This window comes from Tinamus guttatus, unplaced genomic scaffold (assembly GCF_059628265.1).
Source record: "Tinamus guttatus ecotype Peru unplaced genomic scaffold, ASM5962826v1 Tinamus_guttatus_pri_ptg000602l, whole genome shotgun sequence".
NCBI lineage: Eukaryota > Metazoa > Chordata > Aves > Tinamiformes > Tinamidae > Tinamus > Tinamus guttatus.
In genome coordinates, this window is record NW_028289136.1 from 3,100,674 (window position 1) to 3,114,341 (window position 13,668).

The 13,668-nt window shown below is 42.3% G+C and overlaps 1 protein-coding gene across 1 annotated transcript; it reads left to right on the forward strand.

Annotated features, from left to right (window-relative positions):
• The first annotated feature begins 5,058 nt into the window (after positions 1–5,058).
• Positions 5,059–12,489, forward strand: HIKESHI (heat shock protein nuclear import factor hikeshi). The gene is made up of 5 exons (XM_088534948.1): positions 5,059–5,154; positions 5,791–6,028; positions 9,923–10,074; positions 11,190–11,308; positions 12,268–12,489. The coding sequence occupies exons 1-5, from the start codon at positions 5,125–5,127 to the stop codon at positions 12,320–12,322; spliced, it is 594 nt and encodes a 197-aa protein (XP_088391074.1). The 5' UTR covers positions 5,059–5,124; the 3' UTR covers positions 12,323–12,489.
• The last annotated feature ends 1,179 nt before the right edge of the window (positions 12,490–13,668 follow it).

Here is a 13,668-nt window from a genome sequence, read left to right on the forward strand (position 1 = left end):
CTGCAGCCTGTACCGCGGCTCCTGACATGGTGGCAGCCTCCTCAGAAGCTTTGTGATGCATTGCACCGAGTGGTGGCAAGTGCACAACTGGACTATAGCTCTAAGGGGGCACTTTAGGGAGCATCAGCCAAAGGGCACGGCCGCTCAGTATGAGGTAACGTGGTGCCTGCTGGAAGATGCAGTTTGCTGCCTTGCAGGCGCAGCTACAGCAGCAGCTGCTGCATCTGGCACTGCCTTAGGTGCCCTCGTCTCACGCTGGCGGTTGGCGGCTGCCGAGGACACACAGAAGAGGCAGCAGCTGCCCAGCCACCCCAACAGCCGATTGTCTCCTCAACTTGAGGTGCCTCATGCTCAGGCACCTGCCTCACTTTTAATGATAATAGTGTTTTAATAGAGCCCTGAGTGGAGGCAGCCAAGCCTTTTAGCTTTTAAATTCTGTGGAGGCAGGTGATGGACACAATCCTGAGTAAAACAGGATGAAACAGATGAGTGTTCTGAAATAAATTAGCCCACAATGTTTAGTATGCCATCTTCTCTGCCAGTGCATCAATCAATAATGTTAATTCACTCTCATTGCAAACAGTAACATGCACTGCCTTAGCACGGACCTCTTTAGCCATTATCAAATCCAACTTGAAGTGTTCATTGACGGTATCCGTGAGATGAAGCTCAGTATTTCCTACCCTAGGCCTTTTGTTTTTTGAGCCAGTGTTTCACTCAAGATGTTATGCCTCAATCCATGCCTTCTTGGATCATAAGGCAGTACATGATGATATGAGAGCAAGTCTCCCATTCGGCAGGACAATGCTGAATTCAGCACCCCTTTGCCCAGCCCTTATGCCAAATACTTCCGCATAAGATAGACATTGGCTAACAGCTGGATTGCTGTTACTAACTTCCTGTGGGGAATGGTCTGGTAGTGTATGAGCCAATCATTACTGACGTTACATTTTCCAAGTTCTTAATCTTTGTCTTTGTATCTTCAATATGGCCCAGTTTTCTAATTCTCTCTCCGTTTGCTAGGAACCAGATAGATAACCTTGGCTGATAGCATTTCCCACTTGGACGAGGTCTCACCATCAACATGGTGGAATTGCAACAGGGAGTCCCTCCCTGACCGATGGCATTGTATTGGGTCACCTTCCCATGGAGATCCATACTCTGCTGAACTCCTCAATCCTCTCCTGAAGCACAATGCTCCTAATGGTATTATCTTGGGAGTGTGCGATCTTTAATAGTTCTGAATGTTTGGAATTTGGCTTGCTCACGGGCAGTTCCCAATCCACCATCTCTTGCGCTGGCATATAGGATGGCATCACAGGTCTTGGTGAGTAAATAAAGCCAGCTCTTCACCGCTGATCTAATGGTGAGGTCTAAGGAATGGAGGTATGGCACTTACTCCCACATGATAAGCACTATAGAGCCTGCGAGGGATGGCAGATTTCAAGATGTCATCCTTTTGGAGTGGTTTTAATGGGGCTGCACTGATGTTCTCACCCAGATGGCAATCTTCTCCTGCAGTTCTGGCATCCAGAGACCCATCCATGGGTCCACTCCCAGGCCTAGATATCTCTCAGGACTGTCTGGTTCAGTCATATTCAAATGTCTTCCAACAGTCTCCTATGGGTTGCAGTCATTTATGGAATAAGAATCTTTCAATGGCCTGATCAAAAATCCATGGCACTTGAAAGCTTGTACCCCAAGCCCAGTAAGATAAGACTTTTCCACCAGTCTAATACTCCCAAGACATACCACCCCATGAATTGCTCAACAATATCAGATCTTCTGCAAATGCCAATGACCTGGAAGATATGCTGATGGGTCACTGAATTAAAAGCTTTTGCCAGATCCACAAAGACCATTCCATGAGTTATTTGATCTTTCCTACCATGCTTAATTAGCATCTGAAGAAGTTTTACATTTTCTGGCAGCCCGAAACTGCTATAAACCCTCTCTGGTGGTTGTTAGTTGGGCATGTGCACTGTAGCCAAGCTGTTAAAATTCAGGAGAAAGTCTCAAAAATATCGAGAAGGTGGTAATGGGCCAACAGTTGCTAATGACCTCCACCTTGTTTGGGTCTGCCACTTAGGCTCCCTTGAGCAGAGTGCTTGGACATCTCTGCCATGTTCTTCCAGATCTCTCCCAAGGAGATCATCTTCCTGAATGCAGAGCTTGTTCACACTCTAGACACTCTGAAAAGCACAAAGCCAATTAAAAGAACCAATCTCTTCCCATTTCCTTTTGAAGGAGTCGTATAACTCTTCAACTGGTATGGGGTACTTCAGTGCCTTTATATGATATGATACCAGACAGCCTTCCCCAGTCTAGAACAAAGAGCTTCTGTTATCACAGGTATTTGCCACGTCTCACTGTCCTGTGTTTCATCCATTTTCTCTCCTCCTTTGCAGGTACGGGTCTGTTTGGGTGCTTCTGTCTTGGCAACAACAAGCTTCCCAGTCAGTTGGGATATCAACTCCTCCAGAGAACTGGCAATAATCTTCAGAGTGTCTTCACCACCTGTTAGCTTTAGACTCATTAAAGAATTCTGTCCTGAGGAACCCTTGGTTAAAATGCATAAACCAGAACTACAGATTTGTCTTTTCCCTCAGAGGGAGTTCTCATTAGTGTCTCCCCATTAATTGTCTCCTTGACTCGCTAATCATTTTCTTTTTTTGCATATTGTGGCTTAGCTACATCAAGAACATTAACTGTAAAGTGTAAAATCAAAATGAGTCTAATGATTACAAATATATGTATTTGCTTTTATTTTTCAAAGCTAAGTAAAAAAGCTTGGATACAAGGTGTTTACTTTTTTATTTTCAATGGAAGTTTATATCAAAAAAAGGACTCAAAATAATTTCAACATTTAAAGCATTAAAGATGTCTTAACTTCCTTCATTTAAATCACATTTGGTTAGATCTAGCTTTAAAATTTTTGTGGTAGGTGGAGTCAGGAGCTGAAACTAATCTGTTGACATTCGCTGCTTTCAGTTGCTTGTTTCTTTAACCAGGGACCTTGCACCTTGGAGAGAGAAAAAAAAAGAAAAAAAGGGCATGTATTTTGATAATCTGTTGCAGGTAGTTGTGTGTCACATGTCTTAAAAATAGTTAAAATTGAAGGAAAAGAATACATATTTAAGGATTGTGTAAGGAATGGTACCCAGCAGAGATGCACATAAAACAGGAAGCAGAAAGTGAGTGGAAAAATGAGATAACCCAGACAGAGATTGAGATTCAGACACAGATAGCAGTAGATAACTAAAAAAGATCAAGAATCTGGAAATGCTCTGGGCAGGTTCTGGATGTACGAGGAAACTGGAAATGACTGTGGGCAGAGGACTGAGGAACTTAGAGGAATGGGAGAGAACTGGTTAGACTGAAAGTGTCCAAGAGTTCTCAGCACTGCACAGGGCTGGAAAGGGAACGAGGGGCAAACCGAAGAGGTGACTGAGCCTGACAGGAATGACAGCTGTTTCTGGAGAGCAGCTCTGCAGAGAAGGACCTGGGCGTCATGGTGGACGACAAGTTGACCATGAGGCAGCAGTGTGCCCTCGTGGCCAAGAAGGCCAATGGGATCCTGGGGTGCATTAAGAAGAGCGTCTCCAGCAGGTCGAGGGAGGTGATCCTGCCCCTCTACTCAGCGATGGTGACGCCACATCTGGGGTATTGTGTCCAGTTCTGGGCTCCACAGTACAAGAGGGATGTGGAGCTGCTGGAGAGAGTCCAGCGCAGGGCTACAAGGATGATCAGGGGCCTGGAACATCTGCCCTACAAGGAGAGGCTGAGGGAGCTGGACCTGTTCAGCCTGGAGAAGAGAAGGCTGAGAGGGGACCTGAGCAGTGTCTATAAGTACTTCAAGGGATGGAGTGAGGAGGATGGGTCCAGCCTCTTTTCAACGGTGGCCAGTTATAGGACAAGAGGTAATGGCCACAAACTGAAGCACCAGAAGTTCCACAGGAACTTAAGGAAACATTTCTTGACAGTGAGGGTGACAGAGCACTGGAACAGGCTGCCCAGAGAGGTTGTGGAGTCTCCTCCTCTGGAGATCTTCAAAACCTGCTTGGACGCAGTCCTGTGCCACGTGCTCTAGGTGACCCTGCATGTTTAGGGGTGTTGGATGAAATAATCTCTAGAGCTCCCTTCCAACCTTAACAATTCTATGATTCTATATATATATAGATAGATCTATCTATCTAAATGTCGTTGTATTTAATTAGGTATGTCTTCTGATTAACCTTTTCCTTTAGTGTTCCTGTCTCTAATTTTCTAATGCAGATGATATTTGCTCTGTAACACCAAGCCAATTGCCTTGGCTAAGTCGATTGCAAGGTTTATCTTATATAAGCATTTTGGATCCAAGCTTTCACTTTCATAGCAATATCAACTTTAATCTCTAGAAATAATGTATAGAGACATGAACCAACACATACAATTTCCACAGCTCTTTAGCACTCAATCAGTCATGTTTGTATCCAGAGAGCAAAACTACGACTGGCTGCATAGGTTAAGACCCAAATGCCCCATCTTTGTCAGTCAGTGTCTATTAAGAGTCACAAAATAGTGCAGAAGGCAACGGAAGGCAAACGGAGCCTTGTTTTCAGGTGCTACCTCTTAAGTTCACATTCCTGGTGACTCCCTGCATTTCTGAAAAGAAGGCTGTGATTTTGTACTCAAGCATTGATGCAGTTTCCTTTCAATTTTTATAATCAAACAAAAGAAGACCCTTCAAGCATGTGGTGCTTGCCACCTTCCCTTCCTGGCCCAAGGGCTGTCCTGAGCGATAGTTGTGCCCCCTTAGCAGGTGGATAATTTAAAGCTGGGAACGTTTTGCTGTGACCGGCGCAGCCTGCCCTGGCACCCCCACAGGCGGCGCGGCCATTGCGGAGGGGGAGTGTGTGTGTGTGTTTGGGGGGGGGGGGGGCTACGCGAACTACATCTCCCATGAGGCATCGCTGCGGCCCGAGGGGCGCCGCCCGCGGCCGCGAGCGCGCGGTGCACGGCGGGAATTGTAGTCCTGCAGCTCTCCGGAAGTGATTCCGCGGCCGCCCGAGCTTTCCGGGCGCCGGCACCCATGGAGGCTCCGGAGCAGCCGGGCGTCTGAGGGGCTCGGCGGCCGCCGCCGCCATGTTCGGCTGCCTGGTGGCGGGCAGGCTGGTGAGCACCGCCCGTGCCGCGGCGCCAGCGCCTCCGGGCAGCTCCCCGCCTCCGGCGGCTCCTGCCTGCGTTCCCCGGGGCAGTCGCCTTCCTCTCTCTTCGCTCAGTCCTGTCAACTTCGGGAGGGCTGGGAGCTTAAAAGAAGCTTTATAAGGCCGGCCTGCACGTTGGCTGCAAGGATATGACGCTTCGGGTTGAGAAACGGGGGTTTGCATGTGCTGTGGCATTTAGCCATCCTCGTACTGCCTGTCTGAGAGCCTGTTGTGTTTTGTGTGTGAGCAGGTTTCTGGGATTGCTGGGGTTGTGCCAGCCGGGCGGTCAGGAGCCCCAGCTGACACACTTGGCAAGCCCTGCTGCAGCCTGCCCCTAGGGCAAGTTGGGGGCCAGAGTATCCTGTTGCTGTAGTCCTGGCTGGGGGGGGTGCAGTCAGGCTGTGAGGCCTTGTGATTAATTTTTGCAGACTTTTGCAGGATTGCTGAATTGGCCTTCCATCTCTGTTTGCTACCTAGGTTAGTGCATTCTTCACATCTCTGCTACATTCTGCCTTTGGTGTCCTCTTGAAAAGGGAAGCTCATGGTTATAGTTGAAAGAAAAAGAACAAGATCTTTACTAACATTTTTTTTTCTTTTCTCCTAGGTGCAAGCAGCTCCTCAACAAGTTGCTGAGGACAAATTTGTCTTTGACTTGCCGGACTATGAAAACATCAATCACGTTGTGGTGTTCATGCTGGGAACTTTGCCTTTTCCCGAAGGAATGGGAGGATCTGTCTATTTTTGTTATCCGGACCAGAGCGGGATGGCAGTGTGGCAGCTGCTTGGGTTTGTCACTAACGAGAAGCCAAGTGCCATCTTCAAAATTTCTGGTCTCAAATCTGGTAAGATTAGTAAAATGTTGCAGCCGGTGGAATGGGTGTGTTGCTGTGTGCCTAAGGGAGTGGATGCAAGGAGGTGTTGATCGAAGGGGTGCTTGAAAAGCCAGAGGTGTCAAGGAGTAGTGGATGGGCTTTGTGGACATTTGGCTGTGTATTAATGCTCCTGGGGGACTTTCCCTTTTTTTCCCTTCTTGTCAGTGTTGATTTGGGACTTAATTGTAACAACATTGGTGTGTAGGCTGTAGTGCTTCCGTATTGGGAAGTTGAGGAGGAATCACTGTGCGCCTTCCCTAGCATGGTTTTAAGCACTTGGCTGGAAATGCCTGTGATATTTTCTTGTACTTCCTTTTTTCAAGGCATTTTATTCACTGTAACTACCTGTTTTAATGAGTAAAGTTTGTCACAGTGCTTCTGCAGACCTGGCTTTGTTTATGCCAAGAGCTGTGCGCTATTTAATGGTTCACTTCAGGATATTATCACTGGAAAGCAGTTTTCAAAATGCTTTTTTATTCTTGATACACACCTGAATAAAGATTCAGGAGTCAGAAAAGGCAAGTGCTACAGGAAATGGTGTTTGATTTTTTTTTTTTAATTATTATTTTTGCTTTTTGTCTATTAGTTTTTTTCCCCTCCTCTCTTTGCTATCAAAATGAACTACCTTCAAGGCACACTTTTCATCTAATAAAGAAATAAGTGTGCCAGTAATGCAGTTTTTAGAACCATGGTGATAGGTTAATGCTTATATGTTTAAGTGTCACTTAGAAGTTCAACTTTAATATCTGTTTAGATAACTATTGTCTGTGCTGTGAGGAAATCTATTAATTCAGTAGGTGGCATGCTTGCTTTTGAATGTGTACTGTATTGTAATGCAATATAAGGTAAGGACTTTCCAGGTGCAGGGCAAAATAATTTCTGGTCATGCATGTTACTTGGAATTTTCTTAGAACACGAAACAGTGACATGAGAACTTTATTTTTTCTGGTTTTGTATGTCCCAAAGTTGTGGAGTGAGTGAAATAGAATTAAGTGGTTTTATTTCCTCAGCTGGTGAATGTTTCCCTTATACTAGACTCTTTATGTGTGTCATCAGAGAGCTTTGTAGCAAAAACATGTTTTCAGATTTTGAAGAATAGCTCTTCCAGGTATTACTTTCAAGTGAATATTAGCTTGCTTTCTTTTGCATAATCCTGTGTCTTGTAATTTGAGGGAAATTCTGTGACCTAGATGAATTTGCATGCCATGTGCACTGTGCCATGTGTCAGTGCTTTCCTGTTGTTGTCTACAGATTATCTGGCTTCAGAGTCAGCATAAACTGTATAGCCTTAGTTTCCATGGCCATAAACAAGTCTCTGATGAGAAGGACTGGTTAGAAAGGTGAGACAGAAGAGAGTGATTTAGAAAGTAAGAATCATCCTGTTGAAATCTGTGTTTTGCATTTCAGTGCCTCAGATTAATTTCTTGAATGTGACAAATGCCATTGGCAGGTCCTCATAAAGTGGACAGGGTGCCAAGATTTCTCCTGATTCAGAGTGTCTGTTTTCACTAGTAAGTAGTAGTTGCATGAAGAGAACGAATAAGGAAGATTAACTTGAGTTTTATCCTGTAAGAAGTGACAAGGGATTATGTTTCTAGCATGGTTCCATTTAGTTAAAGCAGTAGTGTCAAGCTGAGTATTTCCACTGCCAAGGTGGGAAGGTATTTTCAGGATAGTTATTTTTCTGAGGGGGAAACAGCAAATGAAGGTTTAAGTTAGGCTTATGGTAAACATGGAGGCTAGGCAAATGGTTTTTAATGATGGAAGCTCAGGCTAAAATAATAATGCTAAGAGGTAATTTGGACAATTAATGCTAGAATTAAGTTGATGTTGCTTTTGGTTTGGAAAAAGGGAATAATAATAAAGACTGTCTGTTCCTTTTGCAAGTTACAGTAGTTGGCAAGAACTTGTAGAAGTGCAGGGATTAAGTCACCTTTTCATTCTTTATGTTAAGAATATGTGCATTAAAAATGGTGGAAGAAGCTTTGTTGTAAACTTCAATAAAATGACTCCAGGTATATATTCTGACATTAACTTGCTTGCTGGATGTTGTATACGTGTGAGTTGCCCATACTGGCAGGTGCTGTAATGACTAGTTGTGCTGTAAGAATACCAGAGCTACCTATGCCATATTTAAGATATCTGGGCTGTGCAGATCAAGTGGAAAGGCAATGGCACAGCTTGTTTAGTGTTTTTTGTTTTTTTTTTTTTTCCCTCTTTCTGCCTCGCCCATACTCCCTTAGGAAAGCTGCTATAGAAGAATATTGTAGTGTTACCAAGGTTGCTTTTCTAGATTAGCTAAGGGGAGGATTACTTTTATGAAATCAGCTCTTGTTTGGAGTGAGTAGGGCAACAACATGAAAATCTGGTTTGAGGAGTTCATGAGGTTCTGCTCTGCCCACTTCGGCAGCCTCTCTAGATCCCTCTGAATGGGAGCAGAGCCCTCATTTGTATCAGCCTAGGTCTTATCAGCTCTAGGCCCAAACAGCTTTCTTACAGTATAAGATCTGGTAATGCTTCAGCTGGTGTGATTAGAGTGTTCCTTTCTGACTGCTTTATGTGCTATTTTGCTAATAGAATGCAGATAAATTTCATTTGACTGTCTGTAGAGAAGAGCCTGGAAATGTTCTTTACCTCAAAATTGCTAAGTGCTTTTTCTTAATTGTGACTGGAGATGTGGCAGGAATGGAAAACAGCCTTTAGGGGGACTGCAGTCTTACTGGGAGAGTACTGACAAGTGGGACAGAGGGATAGACTATTGCATTCCAAATTTTCCATGCCACATGGCTCCTTGTTTGTGTGCTCTTCTGTTTCCCAAATTTACCCAGTAAAATAATATCTGTAATTGAGGGATGCAAACACTTAAGGCTTCTGACAAGGTCATGCTGAATTGGGATCAAGATTGCATGAAAGGAATGTGGACAGATTTTTTTTTTCTGGTTGCTCTTTGCTCTGATTATGACGTAGTATTTTGCAGAGTATAGTATCTCAATGCCAAAATTTCAGTCTGTGTTTTAGTATATCAATATGCTATGTTCCTTGCATTCATAATGTTTAAAATATTGATTGTAAGAGATAACTTTATACTCCACATTTTGAATGTTGGCATAAGGATGGCAAGGGAAATTTTTCTCTGATCCTTTTAGGCAGACAGCTGTCCAGGAGAGTGGCTGTATCTATATCCGTACTGCAGGCCATATGTCTTGGGAGGTCTCATTCCAGCATGCAAAGTAACAGAATAGATGCACTTTCATTAATTAAGACTTTCTAAAGTAGTGACTGTAGATGACTGGTTGTTTGAATAATCTGTAGCCAAAATTGGGGCTTTTAAAGTGCTGGTTAAAGCTTGGTTAAGGAAGATCAGAAGCGATAGTAGGGGCTGGAATGATGCCAGTATAAGATTTCTGCAGTTCTGGGAGGGTGTTTTCTGCCTGCTTCTTTTGTGACTTTTGCAAAAATGGTGATTTTTGTTTCATAGCCATAGAGATGTGACCTTTGCTGTGGTTGGTGGCACTTTTGAGCTGTTCTGAACTCACCTGGGGTTTGTCTACTTTTCTGTAGGGATCCAGTAAAGGATGTTCTTTGAAGATGACTCTGACTTTAATTCACACTGCACAGAGGTTCACCAGCACTTAATTCGAATGAATGCATCAAAAAATTGTGCAGCAGTGCTAAATGTCTTTGAGGTGTTCTGTAGGCATTAAGATAGGAATTAAATAATTGGTTTCTGTAAAGCAAGATGTTGCTATATCTCACAGATCGTATTTCCTGTTGTACCTGGGATCAATTTCCATGATGGAACACAGGTAAAGATAGTCTTACTCGGATTAAATCTAACATTTATGCTGCTTATGGTGCTTTCAGGAAAAGGAAGCCAACACCCCTTCGGTGCCATGAACCTCCCTCAGACGCCAACGGTAGCCCAGATTGGAATCTCAGTGGAACTGCTGGAGAGTTTGGCCCAACAGACTCCTGTGGCAAGTGCTGCTGTATCATCAGTAGATTCCTTCACTGAGGTAACTGTTCATTCACTGTTTCAAGTTGTGTGTGTTTTTAGCTGCTATCAGTAGTTACGAAATCATAACCAACTTATTTTGGTGTCTAATCATCTGGCTGAATGCTGTGGTGTTTTGAGATGACATCGTATTTCTCTGAGAGAATGTCTTCTGAGGAATTTTTTTTTTGTCTATTCAGTGAAATCGGTTACAGTCTGTAGTATCTCTGTCACTCTACTGTAAAAACATTGTGTATCTGCTCCTATGAGAAAGCCACACAAATGTCACACGATTTACAGATGTTGGAACTTCAGGGCGTAGACTTACAGGGATGGTTAAAAATTACTCAAATAATAACACAGACTTGAGCCTAGATGCATGTAGAGATTTTGTGGTACTGCTTACACTTGAGTAATCCTTTTAATGTACCTCTGCAGAAACACATTCTTCTGGGACAGAGTGCTTTATTTATTTTCTATTTTTTATTATTTTCTATTTTTTCCTGCAGACCATGCCTTGTACTTCCATGCTACATTAGCCACTTTTACTGAGCAAGTCTGATAATTTGAACCTCTGGAAATCCTCAGCAACAGCAGTCAGCCATCTAGGAGCAATAATTGAGGCTAAATTTGCATGGCAACTGTTAATTTCACTAACAATGTTTTAGCTGAAATTAGTGTCTGCAAACAACGTGTCAGATCACTGTATGGTGCTTCTGAATAGTTACTTGTGCATTGAAAAGGCAAGAAGTTGAAGTTTCCAGAACCATTGATGGCTCTGGCATCAGCTTTTGACACCTAAGAAGTCAAAGAGAATCTGTTTGAGACATTTTTTTTCCTTTGCTTGCTTTTCATACAGATGTTTATTGAAGTAGACTGACAATCAAACAGTAATCCTGATAATGAAACTGATGTCCTCTGGCAGATTATACACATTATAACTTCAGTAGAAAGACAGTAGAAAGACAGTAGAAAGATCTGAGGACAAGACAGTGTTAGTGACAGTGACAGTGTTAGGATGTTTTGCATGGTATAATAATGCTAATTTTAATTCATGTGGGAGCTGTGTATCAATTAAGCTTTGGCATAAAAAATAAATTGGAAATAAAGCCTCTTAAAGTGTCTCTCTTATTTCAGTTCACTCAGAAGATGTTGGATAACTTCTATAATTTTGCTTCCTCATTTGCCGTTACTCAGGCACAGATGACTCCGAATCCTTCTGAAGCTTTCATTCCTGCAAATGTAGTTCTGAAATGGTAATGGAAATAATCTCAAATGTTTTTTTTTCCCCTCTTAGGCATATAAACAGCTAGTTTTGAAGTATTAGATTACTGTCATGCTGAATGGTGAAATCTTGCCAAAAAATATTTAAATATTTCTGATTTGCTACTGTTTCTCTGAAAGAGATGTTCTGTCTGCTGCTTTTATGTTTATTTCTCAGTGTCTGGATACAGCGATTTTGATTAGAAAAATACTGTAGATCACAGTATGCTGCTGATTATGCAAATACTTCTTGAGTCATGTGAAGAGAGAACATGCTATGATTGTCAGTTTCTGCTTATTTGTCATGCTTGTTCTCGTCCTAGGAATAGTTCCAGCATAGTTCTGTAGCTTAAGTATGTGACAGAAAGGGAGAAATTGTGTTCCTAGTTGACCTGATTATACTACCAACAAACCTGAGGCAAAAGAAGGTTTCAGAATTATTTTTCAGGGACTGATTTTGCAGATGTCTCATTATGGGGATAGCACATGTGGTCTGATGAACTGCAGACAGTCTTTAAAATGTCTGAAAAAGTCTTACCTGAAAAAAATCTTACTTGCAGTTTATCAGTTTAGCTCTCTTTAGCCATCTCTGCAGTATTAACCTAACTCATTATTTTAGAAAAGTATTTTGGGCTCTCTGAATTCTGTGTGTCCATGTATGGATCAGCACAGGCATGTAAGCACTTAGCATAAGCAGTAAGCTTTCTTTGTGATTGATGCAGAACTCTTAATAGAAAGTAGTTCTTAAACTCATTTTTGACCGTAGGGAATTTTGTTGTTGTAGCTTTTGCTTTACAACAATACTGTGTGCCTAGGTACTCTATGAACATAGGTGGTAAGCATTTCATGCTATGGAATAGATGCATTTTTTCTTGTTCTCTGCACAGCTTGCATATTAAATATCTTTTTAAAGCCATTCTAATTGCTACACTTTTTTTTTTTTCCCTCCTAGGTATGAGAACTTCCAGAGACGTCTGACACAGAACCCTCTCTTTTGGAAAACATAAACTTAAATCATGGCATTTGAAGTGCTTTCTAAAGAATGTTATCTGAAAGATGCAGTGAATATGTCCACTAAATTTTCTTGGGGGGGAAAAACGATTAGTCTGAATAGACAACATTGTAACTTTTATAATACTTTCAAATTATTTAAAATTAAAATCCATGAAAACTATTTGCTTATGCTGGTTTTTTGTTGTTGTTATTGAAGTACTTGGCTTCTGCTAGAAGTCAGTGGTGCATATGCATATTTAGAAATTCTCTTCTGCAACTGTGTAAAATGAAAGGAATTAAAAGATAAGATGTCACCATGATTTCATACTTATTTGAAGTTTTCTGGTGCCAGTGAGCTGTAAACAAAAAGTAATATCTTTATCTCATTCTTAAGGATTATCAGACTACTAATTGAGAATACAATGATTTTTAGGACTGCTACTTAAGTTCTTACATTTTGTAGGCAACCAAAATTCCTGTCCCCATGAATATGTACCATACCATATAAATGTTTCAGCTGTATTTCTTATTCTTTCTTTTTAAGATGCTTTCGGGCTGAATCTCTGGGTAGTTTTTTTAATTTTTCCTGTGTGAAAATGTAGTGAAGAGAAACCTTTTGGGACTCTCTTCCTACTGCATGCCAAATGGGCCAACTAAGAAGTGTAGATTTATATTTTACAATCCAAGCGTGTTCAGTGAGAAGAGAGCTGGATTCCTGGCACTGGAAGTATTTGATTAATTCCTATTTCTCTTCAAATTCTAATTATGGTATAGCAAATAATGTGGAGAAGAAAAAAAAATCTTGCTATTTGGGGGTATTGCAGTAGCATGAAATAAAATACAGGCTTTTTTTCACCACTCTGTTTATTCAGTTAGGGAAGATACTCCTCCACTACCAAAAGCTGCAGACAGGTTTCCTTCTCTAAAGGCAACTGTAGGGCCAACACTGCAGTGAATGGGCTGAGCCTCCACCTGGGAACAGCAAGTTGTGGTCCTCGGTGCACAGCCCTCCTTGGGAAGGGGGCAGTTTCCCAAAACGACCAGGCTCAGCCTGTCTTTCTTATAACCTAGCTGAAAAGCATGAACACTGAGAATTTGGGACTTCTGTTTGCAGTGCTCAAGAAACTTGTGATTGGAAGACCTTCAGGAGCTATTTTACCAGTGCTCTTTTAGTAGCTTCTGATAGTTGAACTAGAAGTGGTATTGGAGCCCCTGTCTCTTGAACACCAGGCTCCCTTCCTCTGTAGCTTGCTCTCCAGCTACAGTCCTCAAGGGTGTTGCATGTGCTGCTTTTGAAAACATGGTCTGTATAGTGCTTCTAAGATAGCTCTGTGGCAAGATAAGACGTTTCATGAAAGCT